The sequence below is a fragment of the Epinephelus lanceolatus genome, chromosome 10 (assembly GCF_041903045.1).
Source record: "Epinephelus lanceolatus isolate andai-2023 chromosome 10, ASM4190304v1, whole genome shotgun sequence".
NCBI classification, from domain to species: Eukaryota; Metazoa; Chordata; class Actinopteri; order Perciformes; family Serranidae; genus Epinephelus; species Epinephelus lanceolatus.
The window spans coordinates 7,204,014-7,230,476 of record NC_135743.1 but is presented as its reverse complement, the minus strand read 5'-3'; the positions used below and the strand labels follow the sequence as shown (position 1 = coordinate 7,230,476).

Sequence of the window (26,463 nt, the reverse complement as noted above, 5' to 3'; positions counted from 1 at the left end):
GCTCTCTGTATCTCGCACGGCCGAGTTCGGCCCCAATGCGCACACACATACAAACACACACAGACACGTGCGCATGCACACACACACACACACACACACACACACACACACACACACACATACACACACAGACTAACCTCTCTCGCTGTTTTTGAAACCTTCCGCGATCACCTGCCCCTCGCATTATTCATAGTTCACCTACTTGACTGGCTCGTGGAGTGAAAAGAGGAGAGGAGGGGAGGGTGAGGTATTGCGCATGCGTGGCTTCTGGGTGCATTTGATTTGCAACACAAGACAACGAGAGTCAACTGACAAGAAGCGCATAATCGTTTTATGTCGATTATTTTGTTTTCATATTCGTTGAAAGCCCAAATCGTAATCTAGATTAAAATTCGATTAATTGAGCAGGCCTAGGAACTACACAACCTACAGCATCCACCGGTACCATTTCAAGCTATCTTGTCGGAAAGGGGCTAAATAGCGCTTCAAAGTTAGGCCAAGTTTTGGGGAGTGAAAAAGTGTCATTGCCATTTTTCATAATGGTGTGTTTGAAGATTTCTGCATACTGTGGTGCCTAAACAGTCCTGGAATTGCACAAATTAACATATTAATCTATCTGTTTGTTCATGATTTGATGTTATGATTCAATGCCTTGCAGGATTTTCTTCAATCAATGTTTTACTATTTTACTTTTCTCTAAACATCCATCAGAGGACATTTTTTCTTGCACTGTTTTAAGATAAAAGGAGGAATACAACTGTCATAGTTTTATTTGAAAGAAAAATTTTGTCCTGAAATAAATGACTTGACCTTTTGTACTTTGCAATCAGATTAGTTTGTGTATGCAAAACAGAGCAAGGCCTGGACGGATCTATAACACTGGATTTGAAAAAAACGTAGGAGACTCCAGCTCTGTGGATAAGAGCTTATTTGAAGTCACCTGTATTGGTACTGGAGCTAAGGGTTGGTGGGTGATTGGGTGGTGGTGGTGGTGGTGCTGGAGTGGGTGTGGATGAGGGCCCAATTTGTTCCTGATAACCAGTATCAATTAAACCAACAAGAGGAAAATATAGTTTAAAATATTAGGGCTGCTCCCTAATAGTTGACCAAACGTGAAACTTTGCGCCTTGTCAAATTAAATCAAAACATATATGACTGGACCATGTGGAAATTTAATTTGAAAGGACAGACACAGGAAGCGGCCATGCTCAGCAGTCAGACAGGAGTCAGGTTAATTTCCAGGGCTGGTACCTGCGGTTATTCCACAGGCTAGTTAATAACATGTCGGGTAGGAAATCCAAAGTGTGGGATCATTTTGAGAAGGTGAAGGACGAACCCAAGGTGATATGTAAACTCATCTTCATTGGTCGACTACAAACATGATGTATCATCTGAAACATGGAAGTAGCTACATGCCCATTAGGCCACAGCGTCATTTACAGGCGGCTCGCTCAGTGTGTAATATCGTAAAAACCCAGACGACTAGTCGACTAATGGCTCTAAATGACGACTATTGGTTGACTTGGAAAATTCTTAGTCGGGGTCAGCCCTATTAAATACAGAAGCAATATGCATGCACATGAGATTATACTCTGCTGGACTGATGTTTTTGAAGCCACCGCAAATAATAACGAGACTTTCCACAAATATTTTTACTCTCTTTTTGCACTTGCAACGATCCATAAGTATGCTGGGCCCCTGGGACACCCTGATAGCAGATGCACCCACCGTTTATTTCTGTCCATCCAGCCAGGAATAAAGTCCGGCTGAGTCACCATAGTGTTGGCCTCTGAAACCAAATTGCATCCGCTCTATGGGTGGGTGGCCCGAGAAGCTTTACACAAACCTTTTGGCTGGAATCATCCAACATTACAGCCTGAGTTTGACCTGTTACACCCCCTGCACCACAATCATCTCCAAGGCAACAGGGACAGCCTAATCCCTAGGCGTTCTGAAAGTAACTATGGAAGCTCTATGCTCAGGATAAAGGAATAAGAGAGAGTCGCCATAGGCTGGAAGGACCCTGATGGACATTACTAACCTTAACAGACACTGCCTTTAGTCCTCAAACCTTCACAGCACACTGCCTACATGCTGCAACACTCAAAACAGCATAAGCTCAATTATACGGCACAGGCTCTCAGTGTGTTATTACAAATATGGGTCGTCATGCACCAACAAATCTGTTCTCTGCAGTACTGCTCAAGTTCACAGGTCCTCAGCAAGATGCTTGCCCTTAAGCTTTACCCTTCATGGCTCCCCAGAGTGACTGCATTCCCTCCTCCTTTACCACCCCCACTAAGACAAGGCCAAGGCCCCCCTGAGCCATCCTGTAATGTTAGGTCATGGTAAAGGTCACAGCATGACAGCTTACCTATAGTCATAAATGTAAGAATATATGAGTAATATTACATATATATATATAGGGCATAGGAGGGGACTTAGTACAATATTTTCCCTGACTACACCATGACCTTTGGCACACTGTTGAGAGTAGTACTCACATTTTTTGTTGAGTAGTTCATTTTTTATTTTTAATTCTTGTGAGATGAGATTGAAAACTCTCCTGGGAGAATACCACGTTGATTCAGACCATCATTATGATAATAGGCCCAAAATAATTTCAGTCTTTTTCCTGAGCTGGTGAATCTGTGGCTTGGTCTTGAGTCTCTACCCCCTCAGTCTCAACTTGGCCTTGATGATATTGAACATGACAACACACTAATTAGATCTTCTTGTGGCTGACTGCAATTATTGCTGGGAACTAATAGAATCAAGACTTTGTCATTTGGATGTTACTTGCTTCTTGTGCTGCTGATTATTAGTCTCCCTGCAGTCAGCCTTGACTTTAAAGTGGGCCTATTATGCTCTTTCCTTATTTCCTGTCATATATATAATTTTAGAGTCTCGGATGTTCGTAATAAATGTGGCCAAAGTTTCAAATAATGAGGTAAGTGACTGCAGCATTAATCCCTGTAAGCAAAAAACTCAGACTGTTTTGAATACTCTGTTTCCAATGTTTTTTCCTACTTTTGCTAAAAGCTGACGTCAGCTCTTGACAGATTTCTTGTTTATGTCATATAGACTACACTGCTGCGTGTGGGTGCATGCAAATATCAGGAATCGTATCATGTTTCTACTGGAACATGTCCAGTTGGGTTTTGAAGCCTTTGTAGCTTATAGTTTGCAACTAGGTGACTATTATAAGGCGCAAAATTCAGACTAAGGGCAGGGGTGATAAATCCATATACTGCGTGGTTTACAAATAAAAGAAAGTGACCACAAAATAGAGTTGGATGAACCAGCAGGCAGCAGACACCATTAGAAAACTCATGTTTGATCTGATCCTTACAAAATGAAGAAAATTATTTTTCCCGCAACTTGATTGATTTGCCCGGTGTGGACATGATTGTTGTTACAAATCACCTCGTCCTCTAGATCTCCTAAAGTTACTAAAGTTACATGGCAAGTCGATGAAAGCAAACAAGAGTCTAGTGGACTGTAACTATTTTGTGTGCAGTTGGGTCCAAGACTGATACAACTGCTGTCTTGTTTTTAGCTGGGTGAGTAAATCTGCTTGAGTATAACTGTCGTTTATATTTCAACTCTGTACATGGATTCAGCACCGTCAGGCTAACATTACTGTTCTGTTTTGTTCTGGAGATTTTTTTAAACTTTGCCTCTTTACATCCTACTGCTGTTCGGGACTTGAAGTAGCCTTTGTTTTTTCCCAATTTGATCAACTGCAACAGTGGTAAAGAGCACAGATCACAGGCATCTGTGTAGTGTTGGTAGGCTGCATGTGGACGAAACACAGATGTATGATGTTACATACATATAAGTTATTGACAATTTTCAACGGGAAAAAGTGCCACTATACACAGTCATTCCTTGGCTGCAAGTACACTGCTAGAAGTAGCTACATGCTGATGACTGGGAAGCAGATAATTTTGGATGCTGATGTTGTTAATTTCTCCAAGACTCTGGAACAGATTCCGGAACAGATTCCTGCTGGAACATGTCTGGTTGTGAAGCTTTTAATCCTGTTTTGTTTGTTCCTGTAGAAAGCTAGCTATTTTCTAATACAGTCATATCGCGGCTGCAAAGACAATGGAAAAATGCTGAGATGCAGAAGACCCAGAAACGCCGACCTTTTTCAGGAGGAGGGCTTCAAGAGACAGGTGCTAAAATAGTGTCTCAGACAGAGGGTGAATACAGGTACTCCAGCATGGCCCTGAGGAAAGTAGCTCAGCCTTGCAGCAATTTTTTCCCAGTGGCCACTCGAGGTATTGCAGTGAAAAGATCCCCTGTGGCCCATAGGCCACCGCTGTAAAAAAAATTATGAATCTTTCTATTCAGAATTTTTGAGCCATGCTGGTTTTATATTTGTGAAACTTTCCTAAAGCTGAGACAAGCAATTTATACAATCCATGACATCATCACAACGTAAAGTCAATGAGCCAAGCGTGAACTTGTGATTGGGGCCAGCGGGAGAAACACTACTGTGCATATTCAGTGGAACCCAGAAGCTAGAAAACTTTTTTGGTGTATGTGCCAAGTGAGTAACGCCACTGGAGTGAATAGGCACCATCTTGGCATCAGGTATGTATTATTATTAAAATCAATGGCTCCAGCACAGACAGTATGAGGACAGTAATGTGTTTTTGGACAATTAAATCATGGCAACATGTTCCAGTAAAAAACCTAAGTACGAGTATGATCCTTAAAATGAGCATAATAGGTCCTCTTTATTTATTTATATGGTTACAAAAAAAAAAATAGTACAACTTTCAAATATCCTTTTACAATGGATTATTCTCTGCAGTTCACAATTGTTGAATTATTACTTGTGGCAACTGAGCAAACTCTGAATAAGAGCGCTCATTTATTGAGAACTGTTCAGAGCAGCACACAGCGTTATCTTCCCTTGTAATAATCGCTCATAGAGGAACCAGGCAATCTGAAAAGTGAGCAATACCACAAAGCGTGGATCAATGTGCGCTTTTAATGATAATCCCCTTTTTTCTGTTGATGTCTGTGGAACACAGAGATAACAGTGGCACAGTCTGCCTGATCGACATCACAGCCGAGGGCATTGTGTCAGCACAGAGTCGTGGAAGGACCATGTCTCCTCCTCTATCAAGATTAAAAGTGATGATGGCAGAGATGGAGAGAATGGCACAGAAAACGGAGGAGGGAGTGGCAGAGTGAACGGAGGAGAGTAGCGACTGAATGAGAGGGATAAGAGAGAGATTTTAATGATATCTTTGAGATTCACATGTACTATCGCCAAGCCTTGTGACTGTGTTTTTGTTTTTCGTGCACCTCAAGGAACATTTCTTTTGTCTGAGCTCAATGATGCTTGAAGATAAAAGCATGGATGCACACAGAAACTCACAAACATTCACATAGGTGTAAAAATACACAGGAGCTGACAACACAAACACACACACACACACACACACACACACACACACACACACACACACACAGCACCATCCATACGACATGCCCTTGTCACACCCACACCCAGATTAACTGACGCATATCTGAATCTGTGACTCACACAAGGAGACTAAAACCATGTTTATATATGCACAACACTGATGTATTCATTTGAACATCTCCCGCATTCTATTTCACAGCAATTTCACATCGAGTTTCTGAGCCTGAATTCTTTGCTTGAAGTATTTTGGATCTAAGATAAGACCTTACAACGAGGAGACAAATGATTCTGACAGGAGTGTGCCAGAAAAAGGCCTCCTTATGTGAAATTCAGTATTCGAAATGAGTCGCTAGCCTCCATAGGAGGGGCTTTCATATGTGCACAAACAAAATCCTTCACATCAGATGAATATTTAACAGAACAAAAAGTTATTCTTGCATCTGCAGCATTCCAGTGTTCTACAGTACATTTCTCACCTGGAACCAAGAAGTTGAGGCTGGAGAAGGGAAATTAATGTCTCAAGACCTTTGTGCTGTAATACAGGTTTCTGTCAGAGCTGCTTCTATCTCGGGTCACAGGCCAAAATTTACAAATTAGCTGACCCACATTGTGACATTTTCTTACTGACCTCTGGTGTTATGTAGCCACACAGATATTTTTAATCATATTTGTCCAGGTCAATTCTATAAACAGTGTCTCTGTAACTCTGAATAATCCACAGAACACACTGTCAACAGTTTTCATAGGGACTATTTTTTCAGTAAAAAGAAATTCCAATCAAAAATCACAGCAAATTTTAATGAGTTATGAAACGCCGTCTTTTAGCCTATCCACACCTCCTGCACACATCTGAAAATCAACCAAAGTGTGGTGGGAAGGTGGAGGTCAGGTTATCAATGTCTGAGCTGACGCTGGACAAAGACAGGGATTAACTTTAATGGTACAGTAACATTTGCAACGTTATTCGTCTTGGCGTTCATGCATTCATCGTGCTGCAGACTGTGTTTTTTCAGATGGTTAAACAGGTTAGTTTTGTTGCTCTGCGGCACAGAAATGTCTCAAGCCCTCTTTGCATATGAATTTTTCTGTCCTATGTCCATACAACGGATAATGATGGTCTATGACGGATGATTTTCATTTTGCCTGTCAGCGGTTGCACCATTCAGGAAAGTCTTTCACAGGCTGCTACTACAAAGTGCACTCATAGTGGTATGACAGTTCTTAAAAAGTAGAGGCTGCTGTTAGTCCAGAAGCACTTGATTTGATATGCAGTGGAATTTTCTATGAGCAAAGCACACATCTCAAACATCAGTATTGCAGTCGATCCTGTTAATTCAATTGTGGGAGGCCAAAATCCTGATTGCGATTAATATTCGATTAATTGTACAGCCCTAGTTTACACTACAAAAGACATGTGGTCAGATACATCGCAGCAAATGGTATGAGTGATCGGAGCACAACCCGCCTTGGTGGTCATTTACACTTGTATGTAGCCCCGTCCATTTGTGATCAGATCACACAAGATGCATGTTGATAACAGGCTCTAAATGACCCATTTTCATTGATATATCCAAGAAATTAATTCCTTCATACAGACTGCTGCTCACTTCTTCAAAATACAACCGATCTGTTTGTGCTGTGTGGGTTCATTTCTAACAGTCAGATGCTGCAGCTCCTCGTGAAACAAGTTCATGAGATGTGAGACAGAGTCTACATTTAATTAGATTTTCTTTTGCAGTGCCTGAATGGGCTCTTAACAACTGAATGTCAAATAAAACTTACTCAGTCATAATCCACGAGTTTCTGTTCATTGATCTGTACAGAAAAATCCATGAGAGCTACATTGTAAAGATGCAGGATCTCATGCAAAGGTGTATTTAATAAAATACTGTTTAGCTCGTTACTGAGGTAAATGGCCCAATTAATCCTGATATTGATTTCAGGTAATGTCTCTCAGCTCTAAGGCTAATGACCTCAAAATCTTCAGTATGATCAAATTTTTGCACCAGTAGTTAAATAGCCCAAAACTAGAGCCAAAGACTCAAACTCTAAGCTTTGAATGATAAAATTAGCATTCCAAGTGTGCTGTTGGTGTGATTCTCATAACACAGTGTGTATAATAAACATACATGATGCACTATCAGCAGCTCAATAAACTATTTTTGTGTTTACTTTTTCAATGTTGTGAGTAACACAAACAAAAACCCATTCACCTTGATGGGATTAGAGCAGTGGCTCAGAAGCACATAGGTCAAAACCTGAGCAAATGAAGTTCACTGTCAGACCTACGCATTTTGGCTTGTGGCCTTTATCGGGGCCATCCAAGTTTCGACCTCTTCAGACTTTCCCCCTTATCCATGCACATAAGAAGTAGGTGAAATTGTGCCAGACATCCCTACTCTGCTTCAACAAAACCTGAACTAATAGGACCAAACTTTCAGCATGGACTGATATTTCTAGAGATACATGTTTTTAAATTTTGGGGGATTCAACTCTAACACACAGGCACATGTACTCACCGTGGCTGTTGCAGCGTGAGGTCTCCACCAGCCTGCTGTCCTGGTCGTAGCACACCATGGCCTGGTAGCGGTAGCCCTGTCCACACTCTTTGATGTCTCCCTGAACCTTCATCCCCAGGATGCTCTCCACTCTGCCCCCCTCAGGCAGGATACAGTCTGACCAGTTCCCCACTGGCTGAGCGTTGTACTTGTCACAGGGGCAGTACTGGGTCTCACTCAGAGGGTACATTTGCGTGTTCTTGCACTTGTCTTTCTTCTTGCTCCTCCCTGAGGAAAGCAGAGTGACATGAGATCAGCAGAATCACTTTGGGAGAGGTGACTCCACATGTCTGCTAGTGCTGGTGGATTTCTGTCTCTGTAAGGCTGAAGTGGCTTTGAGTCTCATCATATTCAAGGCTACTTTCAAGGCCTCTGGGATAGTCTGGGACAGTGCACTCACTAAAAAGGGCTGGATGACACAGGAGTTGCTGTCCCCACGTCTGTGTGGGATACATGCATGGGGAGGACAGCAACTCCTGATGATAGATTACGCTGGCAAAATTGTTTCAAGCAGAGTGCTCTTTTACTGAAGCAGCTTGACTTTTTTTACCCTCAGATGTATCAAGCATCGTTAATCATAAATCACTGTGCAAAAAGACTTTTTTCTTGTGGCGGTCTATCATCAGGAGTTGTTTCCCATGCAAATAAGGAGATATGGCTTTGATGACTTTCTTTCTAACTGCTCATTTTTTTACCTGCAGGTGCCAGTGTCTCCATCAAGCTGGTTTGACGAAAGATCTTGTTTTTTTTTAATTAAAATAATTTCAGCTAAGGTTTGCCAAGTTTATCCTGCATTAGTAAGCAGCTGGTGGTTGCTAATTGCGTCTAAGCAGCAAACCGCTGTGTAGCATGCTATAATCTGTCCTTAAAGGTCATACTGACCAACAGGCAGCAGAAGACTATACACTTTGGTCAACATTTTGGTCAATACCTTTTCTGCCCACTTGAAGGACTCTGAATATGTGTTGTCTTGGTATTGTTCTGGACTGAGCAAAGAATACTACGATTATAGAGAACGTACTGTACTTGAGTATTTTCCGTTTATGCTACCCTATACTTCTACTCCTCTACATTTCAGAGGTAAATATTGGATGCAAACTCACTGCGTGATCTACAGTGAATGTGTAGAGGGCTGAAAAGAGGAGCACTGCATGCATACAGGTGTTGTGTCAAAGTCTGCTGTTAAAATGCAGTTTGGGTGGTTTAGATGGGGGGGAAACAGTCCTGCAGTCTTTGACATGACACCAGAAACTGTCTACATGACGTGACTGGAAGGCAGGAAATCCAAAGTGTGGGATCATTTTGAGAAGGTGAAGGACGAACCCAAGGTGATATGTAAACTCATCTTCATTGGTCGACTACAAACATGACGTATCATCTGAAACATGGAAGTAGCTACATGCCCATTAGCCCACAGCGTCATTAACAGGCGGCTCGCTCAGTGTGTGATGTGCACTTGTAGATAAAATACAGGCCTATATTAATGAAGGTTTATTAGTACGGTTTTGTGTTTCTCTGTAATGTAGCACAGTGTTAACAATGTTACTGATACTATTCTTTCTCACACCTTCAACTCAAACCATTGTGTTGCCCCGCCCAAAACATATAATTTAATAATTAAATTAATATCGTAAAAATGCGAGTGACTAGTCGACTAATGGCCCTAATTAACGACTATTGGTAGACTAGGAGGGGCAGCCCTACGTGACTGAAAAACATGCAATCTGAGTTTAGGACAATTTAATACTTTCCAAGGCCTTTAATTAGTTAATGTGCATCTAAGACATTTTCAGACTTTTAAAGGACCTGCAGCCACCCTGTGATAACTTTTCTCAAGTTCAGCTGCAAGATTCTGGATAAAACTACAAAATCCACGCCCTTTACTTCCTGATTTATTGCTAAAAATCATTAAACCAATCCTTCAAAGAGGGTTTAAATGCATTACATGACCTTTCTGCTCTTTTAAACCAGAATGGGTCAAAAGATTTCACATCAGTGAGAAAAAAAAGCTTTCACTTCCACTTTCTCACAGTTTAAAGTTGACTTTTCCCCCCGGTAACCTCTTGTAGACGAGCCTTAATGCATTTCTGCACTCTTGTCATTTTGCTTTTATGACTGTGATGCACAGGGCAACTGTCTGGGGACATCCTGATGGATAACAAAGGCTGAGGAGTTATTTCACATTTGTTGCTTTAATCCCACTGGAGCATTTAGCGGGCAAGAGCTATCTGAATAGATTTACGACCTTGTGTTTAACTTTACTGCTTGTCTCTTGGAGCGCTGCCCACCAGCATTACCCCCTAAACTGCCTGGTACCTCACCAACACTTAAACTACAGTGCAAATAAGCTTGTCTGAAAAGCATTTGAAACACCAGCCCGTTGTTTGTGCTGTGACGCGCTCTGTTCTCACCTATCAATGCCCTCTTTCTCGTTCGGACCCCCACACAGTCAGCTGTGCAGGACGAGAACTTGGACCAGTTGGTCAGCTGGCAGTCATCCTGGCAGGGGAGCTGACAGCGCTGAGTGATGGCAGGCATGGCCTTGGCGAATTTCAGACACTCGCTGATGTCGGCCTGCGTCCCGTCCAGCTGGCGACAGGACACAGCTGGAAGAATCAGAGGGAGACGGGTCAAAAATGCTTCATTAGAAGGTGTAGGAGGCCATAAAGTGGTTAATTATTTATTGTTTCAACAGATTGATTGGATGTCATAGCAGGTATTGAAAAAGGCAAGACAATGATTGATGGTATTTAAAGAGGAAATAACTGAACTACAAGTACTGACCACACTGTAGACACTTTGAGGTGCTTGTGCTTCACTCCTACATTTGCATTCTATGCTACTTTACACTTTTATTCCAAAATAATTCAGATACATGTTCTTATTCCACTACAACTCTTTTACAGCTTTACTCATTAAGAATAGCAGATTCAGACTTTATAAATTATAAAAAATGGTGCAAAATTTAAAGTTGAATTTATGACAATGCTCCGTATAAACAAAACAACTGTATAAAGTGAGAAGAAGAGAGGACAACAGTTAAAAAAGATTTGACTTAACAATCCCCTCCTTCATTCCACTACCCTGACAGCAGCTATCACAACAAAAAATATACACACTTTAAGCAGAACAAAACAAAAACAAACAAACAAAAAAACAAGGGGCTGGTGGGGTATCTCTGGGTGTTGGTATGGGGTTGGATTAGGTTTGTGGGAATAACTGAGATCAAGTCTAACTTGAGGAGCTAGTAGAGGAGTGAGCTCACCATGGTGAGGAAGAAGAAGAGAGAAATAAATAGATCCCAAATAAAATGAACGTTCTCAGCCTTATTTTGTTGTCTATACCTATTTATTTTAAAGTTGCTATTAACTATTTAGATATCTCATCAAGTATGAGAATCAAGCATTAGAAGGCCAAGGAACATTATTTCCGACTTGAGCAACTACAATATTTAATCATCTGATTATGTATGACTGCATCTATGCATATTAATAATCCAATAAGAGGAGCCCTCTACATATATTTTATTTTACTTTGACTTGTCTGACAGTTATGTACATTTTGCATTTGAAATCTAACCTAGATAAAATGTTAAAATTTAAGGAATAGTTTGACATTTTGGGACGTTGGCTTGGTTTACCAGAGTTGAATTAGATAAAAGCAGTATGAAGCTAAAGCCAGCAGCTGGTCTGAAGGTTCTGAGGCTCACTAACTTCACAGTTGAGCACATAACCTCCCATACAACCACACGAGATATAATGTTAATCTGAAAGGCTTTAGAGTTGCTGATATGTGGATTTCTCACCTTTGGACAGAGCCAGGCCAGCAGTTTCCTGACATGTCCAGTCCTTATGCTAAGCTAAGCTAACAGGCTGGCTGTCTGTACGTTCCTGCTGTATTAAACAGGGAGACCTTCTTGTTCTATTGGATGGATATGTGGGTAATTTCAATCTTTTCATCAACTGTAACATGCAATAAGAAGGCAAATGAACAGTTCTCCCATAAACTGAACTACTCCTGTAATAACTCCTGTAATTCTTGTAAAAAAGAAATCACTTAATAAAAATTTGAATGCAGGTCTGATTTTTTATAATGGAGTACTTTTACATTGTGATATTGCTACTTTTGAAGGGAGATCGTTCTCTGCCCCCTCTCTAAATTCGGAAGTTTTTGCATGTCCATAAACGCAGCGCAGGCAGAACTCCCCATGAGGTCTTCTGTTCCTCTGCTGCCGTGTATAATTGGCATTCTGCTGCTCCGTCTGTGTCCAGAGTGCACTCTGCGCCCCGAGAATAACAGAACAGCATACATATTACGACAGCGCTACTAATTAACAGTCAAGCTCCAGAAATAGAAAATCAAAACGTGGCAGCATATGTTTTAATCCTGCCACAAATACATAAACATGTGGAAAACCCTGAGTATTGCACTTACATATTTAAGTGATGGCACTTTTGAGTAATTTTCTGAGACTAGGTGAAACTCCTGAGCCGCACAACACATCATACAACTGTTACCACAGGCTGTACAGTGCTGCCTGTTAGTAGTGAAATGATTTTGACGTGTACGATTGCTGTAGTACAGTAAAAGATACAAATAACTCTTCCCCCACTGGTGAGCATCATAACATCAAACACAGATTTAAAGAGGGGAACTAAAGAGTCAATGAAAAATAGATCAGAACTCTATAATTCAGATTACATCTTGCGGGGGGCTAAAGAACAATTATCAGCAGAGCAGACACAAAAGCATCTCTACCTCAATCAGTTCGAGGCCAGAAGTCAATTTGTGTTGGCTTGCATCACCCCGATTCTTTGTTCTTTCAATAAAGGGTATTACTTGTGTTGCTGCAATATTTCATTTTCCTGTGATGCAGACGTTCTGCAGGGCTGTACCTCCATAGAGAAATCAATCTCTAAGCACATTTTTGCTGAACCCCCTGAGGGCACTGCTATTGGTTTGGAAAGCCTCCGTCTGATGGTGTGTTAGGTCAGGTATTATCTTGTGTGAGTGTGCATGTGTGTGTCTCTGTGCGAGACAGAGAGAGAAGCACAGGCCCACAGTTGCTCTGTGTGTTTAATAGTGCTACTACGGTGCTTTTTCCCCCTCTAAGGAAAGCCTCTGTCCAGGTAAACACCACAATACGCTGTCAGAAAAAACTCACAGAGTAGAAAGGACAGTGTGTCACATTTGGTTTGAGTCAATGACAAAAGGATTTATGCCATTTAAAAGTGTCAGAGGGGGGTGAAGACATGTGCAGAAGAGTCTGGACATCAGGTGTCACATGGTATCAAATCAGCAAAAAGCTGCACAGAATCTGGGATAGTGCGACGGGTATATCTAAAGTGGACAGTAAAGCATTTTCATGAATAAATTGATTCTTCCATCCATTAATGTAAGCTAGCGAAGACGAAACAGAAATATAAGCACTAATAATGGCCTTCTATAGGAGCTGGAACATAATGAAATTGATCATTCTGCGTGACCCCCTGAAATTGAATTTTTATGAAAGCCTCCCAGGACTACATGGTACATCCATCCTCTATAAAAAGGCAAGAGCAAATATGCTTTCAAAGTGGGAGAGCCACAACTCCTTTAAAGTACTTGTCACTTATGCGTGAAGCCCATACGAACAGGAGTTTGGGCTGTTGTAGGCTATAGGCAAGGTGCAGCATCCTCTCCTAAATTTCAACACGAGACATTTGATTAAAATTGCATGACAAGAGCCTGAGGTGAAAAAAAGCCAGCAGTGAAACAACCCAAACTGTCAAACGAGTCTCAAGAGGCACACGATGAGTTGAGAACACATTTCCTTCCCAAACTCAGGAGGATTACAAAAAATAAATAAATAAAAAAAATAACCAGAAAAAGAAAAGAAGTCTCTTGTGGATGTTTTTACGAGTGTCAGCCTCAGTTCGTGTCGCGTCTTGCAAGTGGGAGGATTTGATATGTGCTTTAAGTAAATTGGCCTTTTCTCTAAACCTTGGCACATCCATCTGCTGCCTCATGGCTGGGCTCCAGATGCACCGAAATGAGCAAAAATTTAATTTAAGGTGATTAGGAACGGTTCAGTGAAAATGTGGAGGGAAATGGGAGATGAAGAGATTGGTTTCTATACCTCTTGTTTGAAGTCCTGGACCACAGGTCTCCTGCGCACCGGGATGGTCCTGTCTGAGAAACCATGGGACCAGCTGGCACTTCCTCCATTTGTGAGTTTTCCACCTGGAATAAATCACAACAGTATAATTAAATCAATGCAATAATACTGTTCACTATTACACCGACATTGGGCAATGCAAGACAGCCAATATTTCATGGTGATCTGTATATAGGGCTAAACTATTGGAGGAAAATGTCTAATAGTGGTTTTTGGGACCAATATCAAAACATATATGGCAATTACTTTCTATAAATTAAACTACAGGCCTGTATTTGTAGTGTGCATAAGATTTAACATGGTATGACAGTACCAAGCATTACCACAAACACAACCTGTTATCATATTAATTGCCTGCGATAAAATAATGCAGTTGCTTCTTGTTGAGGATCTCCCTTTTAGACCAGTCAGCCAGAGCCAACAAAAATCAATTTGGCTATTTCTCTATTTATTCTTGACTGTTACCCAGATAACATAATAACAGAGTGTATGTATGTACAGTGATGGAAGAGGTACTACACTACAGACATACTCAATTATAAGGAAAAGTACTGCATTCAAAATGTCATTTAAGTAAAAGTATTATCAGCTAAATGAACTAAATGCATCGAAAATAATAGTACTGGCCCTGTGAGTGTTATATTATCATAATGCAATTATTATTATTATTAGAAAAGAATTAACAGGTAAACAGTATTAAAGCCGTTGGAGGTGGAGATAATTTGAAATACATTATATACTTCTGGATAGCTTAATCACAGCATCATATTTGATATACTGATTAAAATAAATTGGTCTTTTGTTTGTGACCTAAAAATCAACTAGGAAGTAGCTCCAGCTGTTCAATATATGCAAAGTTAATACACTAAAAAGTACAATATTTCTCTCTCTCCCTTCCTCGAAATTGTACTTAAATGCAATAACGGTACCTGAGGCAATGTACTCCGTTACATTCCACCACTGTGAACGTACACATACCGTATTGACACCCCTAATTGATGCTAATAGCCTCCTAATGATGCTAATAGCCTCCTAATGATGTTAATAGCCTCTTAATGATGCTAATAGCCTAGCACCAGCTCTACATTTCACTGTAACGTTAGCTAGCTGCTTGAGCTAACATTAGCTTAAGACGAGCTGCTTTAAAGCCCCAAATTTTAAACCATTAATCAATATATTTAAGGTTGAAAGCTTAAACAGTGATATTTTGTTTGTATATGTTTACCTGGGAGATTCTGACTACTCTGTTTGAAAGCTGTCTTTCATTAACAACCGACAACCGTCGACTACGAGTTGCTAGCTACCTGTCTAAACGTCGACGTTAGCCGATCAAAACGATCGTTTATCTTTGCGAAGACTGATCACTCTGTTGTTTTTTCTGAACAGACAAACAAACGAAAAAGAAGAGGCCCACTACTTATTTTAGAAACACCAAAAAATGACAGAGTGATATATCTTCTTCTACGTATTTTATATTGAAATGTACAGTACACACTGGTAGTTTGATTTTTAAGCCTTTTATCATGTTTATTGTAATAACTATAAAACGTAGCAGCGCAGGGCTATATTGTGGTAAAATAAAATTACTAGCATTTTTTGTAAATAAACTCTTGGCTAAATAGCTCGGCCATATTGGACTGCTGACTTTGTGAAATGATACAATTCACATACACATTCTGACAACATTAATGAACACAACCTCATTTCTTTCAGGTTACCTTTGACTTTAGGGAATAAAAAGCATCTGTGTCATTCGCTGCATTTGTCACAAAGGTTACACAATGTGTTTGTCCTTATCCTGTGTGATGTCAAGGGCTTAATAACAATGCAAATTCATATTTGGATATATGACTTATAGTAAAATTATTATTGTTTGTTCAGGGTACTTTACGTACTAAAATAACTAAACTAAAACAACCCTCACCATTAAACAGTCCAGTTCTGATTCAAAGATTTGAACTTGTTAAACCTCTTCAGTTGTTTTACCATGGAGTGACAGTGGATTTATCTAGCTGGAGCCCTATAGTTATATTAATTATAAGTATTAGGGTGCTAATCAGTCAGTTGGCCCCTAACCTTTTATAGCTTTTATTGTTCATCATGTCTGTCAACAAAGAGTAAACAAGAAAGTGTGCATCTATAAATAAAGGCATCAGCACATACATTGAGAGATGTGTGGGGACACAAAAGGTGTGTCTTTATATCATATCATCATATTGTTTAACACAATTAAATACAGAACAAACAAATATTGTCAAACACACAAATGTCCTCTTCTGGCCCATGAGGACTGTCATGGTGAGCCAACCAGGCAAGAAAGACAGATCTATACAGTGTGTCTGTAAATAACACACAATATATTAATATTGTTTAATATTTTTATATCATGCACATTTTATTTTCATTTTAATGTACATTTTCTTTTCTTTTTCTTTATCAAATTTTTCTTATCTTTTTTTTTAATCCACTAGCCACAGGATCAAGTGAACACAACAGCCCTGGCTTTGTTAAAATTAATCTCAACCTTGTCAATTCAAGCTGTAAAAAAACACGAAATAAGGCAAAAGCGTGGAACGCCTATATGCGACATTAACATGATCGGACCACTGTCGTGTTTTTACCTGAATCCTGGACAGATTTTGGGGACCTCACAGTCCCTGTCCTCCTCCAGCACCTCTGGACAGTCCTGTCCCCCGTTGGACGGCAGCTGGATGGTGAGCCGCTTCCTTGATTGCTTTCTCTTCACGGCGTTACCAGCTGAACAGACACACACAATTACTGAATTAAATAAGATATGTCTGCATGGAGAAGTGATGAGGAACATGTCAAAATGATAAGCTAGGCTGCTCTGTTAATAGTCCTTGAAGAATGGACTTGGAGACTACTACTGCCAGATCTAATTGGACAGCTATCATAGACAACACGCACGTCTGATTACTTGGGATATCAAGCCAACAACGATGATGTAGAAAAATCCCATTAGACCTTGGAATTGACTCAGATTAAATTTATGGTGTTTACATGTGAGGAGATGCCCTCAAGTAGTTCATTAAGATGAAACGAGCCTCTGGATAGTCCTGAACCCTGCTTTACACCCTTGTATGTGGGTGGTGCGGAATCCACTGCACAAGGTGAAGATATCAATAGCACCAAATTAAAATGCACAGCCACTAGTGCGGCATGCTCAGACTGAGGAGATTTATGCCCCTGTGTCACACGAAGAGGTCATCAAAATATGGATGGTAATGATTTTCAGATGTAAATCAATTTAATGTATTTGCCTCCACTGAAGAGCTCCGGCAACGGCTGCCTGACAGAGGTGACCTCATCCCGACAATGTTTTTCTTTCACAGCATGAAAACAACAACAACTCGATGACACTTGCTGACACTTGTAGCCACGGGCGAGTCGGCTCGCCAGGCGCCCTAAAAGAGGTCGGCCCAAAGGTTGTCTTACATGCCAATCTGTCAAATTAATTACGTGTAACGAGACGTGAGTGCAAGTGTTTATGTAGTGGTTAATGTGAGAGGCTGTGTGCAGAGGGTCTCGCCTCGGTAGTCTTTCCTTACAGTCAGTTTAAACTTGATTCTCAGGTCAGTCTAGAGTCACAGCTTTACATGTCGAACTGGATTCAAGTTCTCTTGTTTATTATCATATTATAGTTCACTATTGTAGCCTGACACCGACACAATGCCAAATATTGTGTTGGAAACCCTTGTACACAATTTTCTAAATTAAAGAATGTCCGGTGTCGGAAAGAAGTTAACTAATTATTAATTAAATTAAACTAGTAATTTAACTACATTTTGCAGCAGCTGGCTGGTCAGTTAACTACATTTATATTTGCATAGTAATTCAAGTAATTAAATACATTTTTGTGTAGTTAACTACTAAAACTACAAACAACTTTGTGCCATAAAAGGACAAGAATTACTTTTTTAGTTTTATTTTAATCATTGCGTCTCTACTGTGATTGACCCCCTTTGACCACATTAGTCATAAGTATTGATTATTGCTATTCATTAACAATTAAAAAGAGAAGTTGCTGCATGCTATTTCAGAAGTTACCTGGATAACTGAGTAATTCCTCCACCTGGATTCTAGGGTGCGTTCCAAATTGCAAACGTTCTCTTTTTACTTTCAGTAGGTACTGCAGCTGCCCTTAAAAAGTACGTACTGTTGCATGCAGTATGCACACAGTCCAGACAACTAAGCCCTGAACTTTGACCGTCTTGCTTTTATATCCATTACCGTGGAGATAAATTAAATACTGCTTACCGAGTTCACCAGAGACGGAGATCAACCCGGAGAGCTCTGCTGTTGTTACTTTGCAATGTGTGTAGTTTGACTTTAAAGTTATCACTGCACAGATTGTAGATTCTAACAGATCATATTTGCGACAGTGAAATTACATCTGCAGTTCTCTGGCATTGTTATCTTGTTGTTTGTAACAGTTATGATTATTTTGGTCACTTAAACAATCAATATTCCTATTATTACTATTCGACTGGTCATCAGTAGCTTGAATGCACCGTGATCCGTCATTGTAACTTCTGACAGCTGTCAACCAGCGGTCACGCCATCATCTGTTTGCGGTTCAGTCAATGTGACGTATCGTCCACTGTGCAGAGGATTGTGGGTCAGAATAGCCAGAAAAGTATGCTGGCTTGCATACTGCAAAATTGGGCCAGATATAGCAGAAAATCCTGATATTTTTGGCATACTGTATTTGACATACTATTTATTGGGACATGACAAATCTTTTCCTGGCGTACTATATGGTTTGGTAGTATGGTTATTGGAGCACACGGCTAGTTTCTGAAGGAAGGTGTTTGACTGATGGACATTGTTTACAAAATCAAAGCTAACATTCTTGCATGTTCCCAAATACAGTGGTGCATATATTTATCTTGGTTTATATATGACTTGTGGTAAAGTAGGCTCTTTTTGCAATTAACTCAACTGAGTGGCTTTTTGGTAACGCAACTTTTGTGTATAATATTTGTAATCACGCGAGTTGTCATTTTGATCCTTCTTTACAAAGTAGCTTGAATTACTTTTTCTAAGCAGCTTTGGTTAATCAAACTATCCCTATCCCCAGGGTAGCTTGTTGTTCAACTTCTTCCAGTCTTAAGTAATTGCAGAGCTATGCTTTCAAACCAACATCCCTAACACTGCCAGTGTCAGGGTTCCTTCACATTTTCCATTTTAAAATTCCATACTTTCCCAGATTCAAATTTCCAGACTTCTCTGTAGATTTTTCAGACCATATCTGACATCTGACTACAAACAGCTAGATGTTTATTATACATACACTGTATAAATAAATGGTTTTTATGGTCACTGTTAACATAGATGTAGCTGTATGCTATGTGTGCTGCTATGTTGCCAAATAACTGTCAGAATATTGTAGCGAGGTACTGTAGCTCATACAAATCAATTTGACATTTCAGTCTACACTCCTACACACAAAGCTTAAGAGACTTTCCACTGTCAAACATCTCAAGCGCCAAACAGGAAGTAAACTTATCAGCGCTACATATACTTGCATTACTTGTATTGTTTCCTCCATATTATTTAGTCTCTTTTCTAAATAAGAACCAAAAAAGATTTGAAATCTGTGCAGCCTGGTTTATTCACAGCCATAAACATGTCCTCATGCTGTTTACTTGTGTGATAACTACAACAGTTCAGACAAGCTTAAATATTTGTGATGCTGTGTACATATGCAAGTCAAAGATACTGCCACATTTTCTTTTGAACTGGTCGCAGACGTCCAGATTTGGTTCAGTTATAAAACACTTGTTGGGGCAGAGCTGTTCTGCAGGCTGTGGTGTACAGATGTAGAGGCAGCTCTGTGTAGGAGTGTACCTTCAGTCGCATACCATACTTTTTTCTTGCATTTGACAACATCAGACTCGCTCTGGCCCCTTCTCTCTCTCACAGTGGTAAACATTTTGGCTGAGCTGGCTGCCTGCTCCAAACACCATGAAAAGCACCCTGCTTGTACTGTATGATCAATTTATTGTTAGAAATTCTGAATGTATATTTTAGAAAACAGAACAGAGGCAAAAATCTGGAAACACAAATAATTTCCTGTACCCTCTTTTCTTTTGTCTGTATTTATCCAGACCTGGAAAATCAAATTCAGTACATTTCCACAATGTGATGTAAAACAAACAAAGCCAGACTGAAAACTACAAAAAAGCTAAATTAAGCAAAATTGAAATCTGCCAATAAACAACCATTCCCTCTTCTCAGTGATCCACATGACACAGTATTAGTTCACATCAGCCGAGTCATCTCTCCTTACAGGAGATTAGGTTTTCTTTTCCCACTGTACCTGCGTCACAAGTGACAGGACACGGTGTCCAGTCGCTGAAAGGCGTCATGATGCAGTCTTTCTTGCAGGGCAGCTGACACGGTCGCACCGTGCTGGGTCGAGGGCCGTCTGGACACCTAGGCAACAAAAGCACACACAGCAGGGTTTTAAAGTAACACTGCTGGGCACTCCTTACACACACACCATAACACACAGCAAGTCATCTGAAAACCTCAGAGGCACATTAAATGGAAATATGTCAATATACAGAAGTAGATTAATGCTAGAGGATTTTCTGGGAGACACTCACCTTCCAGTAACAAAAAAAAAAAAAAAAAAATCAACAGATGCTGAACAAAAAGCACTTGTGACACCTCCTGAACGCCTCACCTCCTCAAAATTGTCTAAAGACCAGATAAAACCTGAAACCATGGTTTGGGTTTCAGGTCGTTTTAACCCTGCAGGAGGTTTCCTATTCCTGGTTTCACTTTCCAAAACCGCAACCTAGGATGACAAGGATATCCTGTAATGTAGCGCAGTATGCTCAAATTAAATTCTGGTGTTGGTTAAAGGCACTTTACCACCTACAGGAAGCAACAATTTGAGTACAGCGTGTGCTGTGGAGCAAGAGGTGCTGGCAACTGCAAGATGAGCATGCAGTGAGAGGAAATTAACACACGTTTGTGGAAGCCACTGCACGCTGAGATCATAAAAATATATGATCAAGGGTCTTTTATTACTGTGATTTTACGATGTTGATCTATTCAGTACACATGGCATCTATTGCACGTCTCAGGGATTCCTCTTCTGTGAGGTTTCTTCTATTTGGTCCCTGTTAAAAGGCTTTTTTCTGGAGTGTTGCCATGTCTGAATTGAGTTTCTAAGGAGGGAGGGTGCTGTATGCTTAAACAAAATGTGAAGCCCCTTGAGGCAAATTTGTGATTTGCGATAACAACACGGATAAGAGCAACATGTTTTAGTCATCGCTGCCTGATCACTGGATATATATGTTCATCTGAGTTTGCGGTCACGACTACAAACTATTTCCTCTGGCAACAATCTTGGCATTCAGAGTAAAATTTGAACTGTTCCCAAACCATGTGAGCACTCTGTCCACAGAAAGTTGAACTAAGTGACTTGCAGATCTCTCAAGCACGGGGGTGCTCAATGTTTTGATGACTGAGTGCCAATTTAGAGAGCCAGCACATCATTGAGAGGCACACAAAGTTCAGGATGTGTCAGCTACTTTCACCAAGCAGTCCCACACAAACCCTCTAACACTTAAATGCTTACCATGCTGAGCAATTCGCTCAGCTACTACATAGCTTACATGTGTCACACTTCGTGACTTATCACAAGATTTGTGAAGACAGACTGTTGGGCAGATAAGTCTCATTGAAACTGTTTAACTGTCATGTGTGGTCTTCACCCACGAATTTGTCATAGGATTTATTATCGGTCTCATAATTGCATTTAGTATTAAATTCCTTGAGCACTGAATTCACTTGTTTACAGATAACGCAGTTCACTTTATCTGTCCCCTGAGGTCTGATGAAGTAATAGTTGATCCATTTTCCTTGAAATCTTCTTTTCTCCTCAACCATAAAGTTTTTTCTGTGGTGGCTTCCATATCACTGACACAATAAACTGCTGAGTTGTCCACTGAAATCCAAAACTTCAGCACTAGCATTGATGATAGAACATAATTCCGGTAACACTTGCGAGGTGCCAGTTGTCATTTCTAACCTGATCAATGCTTTTTAGGGGTGCACAGTTTGACGCAGCAGCTAAGTGGTGTATTAAATGTAAGCTTTTGGATGTTAAAGTATTGAAATGGACCACGAATATTAAAATATAATGCATGCATTTCATGTCATGCTCAGTGGGCCAGACAAAATGATTTTGAGGGCTGCCATTAGCCTGCAGGCCGAACTTTGAGCAACTATGCTTGGTGCAGAATTATACTGCAAACAAGTGGGATGGTAAACATTAATGTGACACAGTATGAGCTTTATATAGTGCAAACATTATGCCATGGGATTTCTAGTAACTGAACTTTTTCAGAACAATTTTTGAAGCTCTGGAGCAACTTTAACTGAAATATGGACCGTTCACCATCCATCCATTTTCATCTGCTTAGCAGAGAGTTGCAGGGGAAGCAGGCTGAGCAAGGTACTCCAGACATCCCTCTCCCCAGTGATTCTTTCCAGCTCCTAGGCCAGATGAGCTATATAATCCCTCCAGCTTGTTCTGCATCTCCCCCGGGGGCCTCCTACCAGTTGGATGTGCCCAGGAGGTGTCCTAATCAGATGCCTGAACCACCTCAACTGGCCCCTTTCGACACAAAGCAGCAGTGGCTCTACTCCCAACTCCCTCCGGATGTCCGCGCTTCTTAGCCCAGACACACTACAGAGGAAACTTATTTTGGCTGCTTGTCGCATTCTTTCGGTCATTACCAAAAGCTCGTGACCATAGGTGAGGGTTGAAACATAGATGGACCACTAAATCGAGAGCTTTGCCTTCTGGCTCAGCTCCTTCTTCCCAACAACAGTCTGGCGCAGTGCCCACATTAGTGTGAACACCGCACCACACCACCTATCCATCTCATTCTCCATTTTACCTAGACTTGTGAACAAGACCTTCAGATACTTGACCTTCGCTTGGGGCAGTAAATCTCTCCCAACCCACAGGGGGCATTTTACCATTTCCCAGCAGAGAACAATGGCCTCAGACTTGGACGTGCTGACTCTTATCCCCGACCAGTGCATGCTAGATGTTATGGTAGGATGAAGCCAAAAGAACCACATCATCTGTAAAGAGCAGACATGCAATTCTGAGGTCCCCACAGTGGACCCCTTCCTCCCCCGCCTGCTGCCCCTTGAGATCCTGTGCATGAATATCAAAACTCTTCTACTTCAACTCAACACCAGTAACTTTCATATATGTACAGACAGTCTGGAGCCAAATGACATTTAAAATAGTGACTGCTTGAGATATAAACCATGTTTTAAAGCATTAATAAATATCACTGTAGAGGTCTGACACACCAACCATCTGGGTATTGCTTGAATACAGAATGTAATTATTCTCGGCACAATCTAGTGCAATAAAAACTGATGAAAACCTTCGTAATCACATCCAGTTTACGACTGATGTATGCCATCTGGCTCACGGTGCTTGAAAGATATAGAGAAGAGGTGGTCATATCCCCCAACAGATCCATGTACACAGGGAATGTTGAGCAAGTCTACAGGAGGACGTTTTATATTTATCTGTCTCTGCTGAGGAAACACTCCAGAGTTCCTTAAGGGTAAAGCCAGCAGACTAGCAGACCAGCCTCAGGACAGAAAGCCCTTGTTTTAACTGGATTCTGCTATCAGTGAGTGATAATCCTTTTGATGGCACAGAATACAGGGTCAAGCCGAGGTTTTTCGAACAAGGGTTATGGTTAATCTTCAGTCATTTAAGCACCTAGGGTCCCCTGTGCATACCATCGGGCGAAGATAAATAGGTCAAGATAGACCTGCTGGAAGACATCTTGTAATCTGATCTCTGCAACACAGCATCCCTGGTCTTGTAGCAGGATGTTACCGCTCTTTCCTCATCCTATGGCTGACACACAGATCATCTGGCTCAGGTTTAATGTTGCTAAGAATGAGTGCTCTCCTCTGGGCGTTCCATACTCGTTAGCATGGTGTTATCAGGGAAGCGATAGGGAGCCTCACAGGGAAAATGTAATAATGTAACAGCGACACAAGGAGAGATTTATTTTTAATACCAATAGACAGAGCTAAATCCCTCTCGAGCGGAACAAATCCTCTGGTGTCTTCATACAAGTGAATGGTCCCCAGGAAAAAAAAAAAAAAAAAAAAAAAAAGCTGCCGGATGCAGCAGGAGGAGGACACATTTACATTTTCAGCCTTCAGCTGATACTCACGTCCGTAAAGAAGTGGATGAACAGGTGTCTAGCCTCGAGGACACTTCAACAGGACACAAGGCTGTTAAGATCCAACCCATGGACCTGAGTCTGCAGAACAATCTCTACACTGGTGCTACCCAAGATATTATCATGTATATATATATAAACCTATTTTAACTCTGAATCGTCTGCAGAGATCATGAGGCTCTTTATGATGAGAAACCTGGCAGAGACTGCAGCGTGAAGGCAAAAATAAACAGCACACAGAAATCTGTAAGATCTAAATGCAATCAAAGTATATATAGAACAGATGGAAAAGCAATTTATTATATAAGCAATCCAATAAGCAGGAGGCCGATATCTAACCTGCAGGTCCTCAGCAAAACAAGATTAACACAGCTTTTCATTATTTTCATTATGGTTTGTCACGAGTTCAGTCTTTAACAGTTTATAACAATTTTAATCAGCCTCAAACTACTTTGCTTTCTGTTCCACAAGAAAGAGCAGAGCGAGCTAAAGGTCCAGTGTGTAGGATTTAAAAGAGGGGTGTCAAACATACAGCCCGTGGGCCAGAACCAGCCCTCCAAAAGGTCCAATCCAACCCACTAGATGATTAGGCTAAGAGGTGCCAGGTTACAAGAGCAAGTTTAACAGTGAGTGGCTGCTTCATGTAAAATGCTGCTTCAGAGGCTTTTCACCCTGACCAGAATATAAAAACACCAAACAACTATAGATATTTGTTACGTGTCTGTGTGTTTTGAGCCCGCCCTTTGTTTTGTGTTTTCCCCTTTCTTTTTTTCAGCGTGCAGCTGATCCTCATCATTCCTCATCAGCGAGGGTATAAATGAATGAAGGAGGAGTAATGCCAGTGCCAGTGGGCCAGAAGGCTCTGACAATTGCTTGTCTCAAAGACGTGGGTAAATAAGTGAGAGTTTGGTTAAGTGCTGTGATATTTGGTTGGCTGTGTTTAATCTTTTCTTTATTTTGTGTGTCCCTGCTACAGGCGATCCAGTTCCTTTTTGGAGCTCGTTTTTTGTTAGTGGTCCCTTTTTCCCGTTTTCATTGTAAATAAACTTCCTTTAAAGTGCCGATCTGTTTTGCTTGCCTTTTTCTTTCCTCCATTTCACCGTGTTACTCCCCTCTTCCCCCAGACCTCTGGCGAGGATGTAACAATATTGAACATTGCAAAATACTGTCAATCAGCAGCTTAAAGGGAAATTTTGGTTTATTTCAACCTGTCTCCTATCATCCTAAATTTGTTTCAAGTGACTAGTGACATAAAAATAATAGTTAGCATGTTAGCCGTAAGCCTAGATACAGCCAGGGCGCATATTAAAACGTAAGTGAAAGGGCATACTTCAAGTGCAAAGTTAGTCCGCTAAACAAGCTTTTTTTCCACAAAGACCACCTCATATCATTAGGATAAATGTCAGAAAACATATAGAAAACGACATGTAAACGTGTTGTCTTACCTTACCGGTGTGGTGCCATGTTTGTTTACCATTTAGCTCTGCTTTCCAAAGCGAGGCCGAAATATCGTGAGAACAAGCAGCGATCTCATACGCTTTGCAACCTGCAAAACGCTTTCTGTGTGATCGGGGCCGAACTCAGTGTTTTCAATGAATAAAATCACATAATCTGCTTGATTTAGAGGGGAGGAGACCTCTGTGGATAATTCAGCTGTAACCTCTTGAACATCTGGATTGGACAAAAAAATTGAGCCCACATTAAGTTATCACAGGAAATAGTTCGCAATGTCCATCTCTGACATGCCAAATAGTGTTGGAGAAACACTATTTATTAATGTGAAACTGCTTTATTCCACTTGTAATCACCAGGTCAATTTGTTTTACAGAGGAAGAGACCTCTGAAGGGATCATTCAGCTCCCAGTAAAAACGTCCTGAACAATGAACACTGAAGGAATTCTAACTAGGAGAAGTTTGAGCTGGTTGTAATCCTCATATGCCATTAAATCTCCCTAAATCTTACACATTGAACTTTTAAAGAACTCTCCAAATCAGATTGTTGATCAATTATAAGGATATTGAGGAATTTCCCAG

The 26,463-nt window shown here is 40.7% G+C and overlaps 1 protein-coding gene across 1 annotated transcript in view; it reads right to left on the bottom strand.

Moving 5' to 3' along the window:
* Positions 1–26,463, bottom strand: part of thsd7ab (thrombospondin, type I, domain containing 7Ab) — a 245,121-nt gene that overhangs the window by 76,248 nt on the left and 142,410 nt on the right. The window contains exons 10-14 of the mRNA XM_033640340.2: positions 20,505–20,620; positions 16,783–16,918; positions 14,123–14,226; positions 10,416–10,610; positions 7,966–8,232 (exon numbers count right to left, since the gene is read on the bottom strand). Of these exons, the coding sequence (XP_033496231.2) occupies positions 7,966–8,232; positions 10,416–10,610; positions 14,123–14,226; positions 16,783–16,918; positions 20,505–20,620 (818 nt within the window). The remainder of the gene's footprint in view (positions 1–7,965; positions 8,233–10,415; positions 10,611–14,122; positions 14,227–16,782; positions 16,919–20,504; positions 20,621–26,463) is intronic.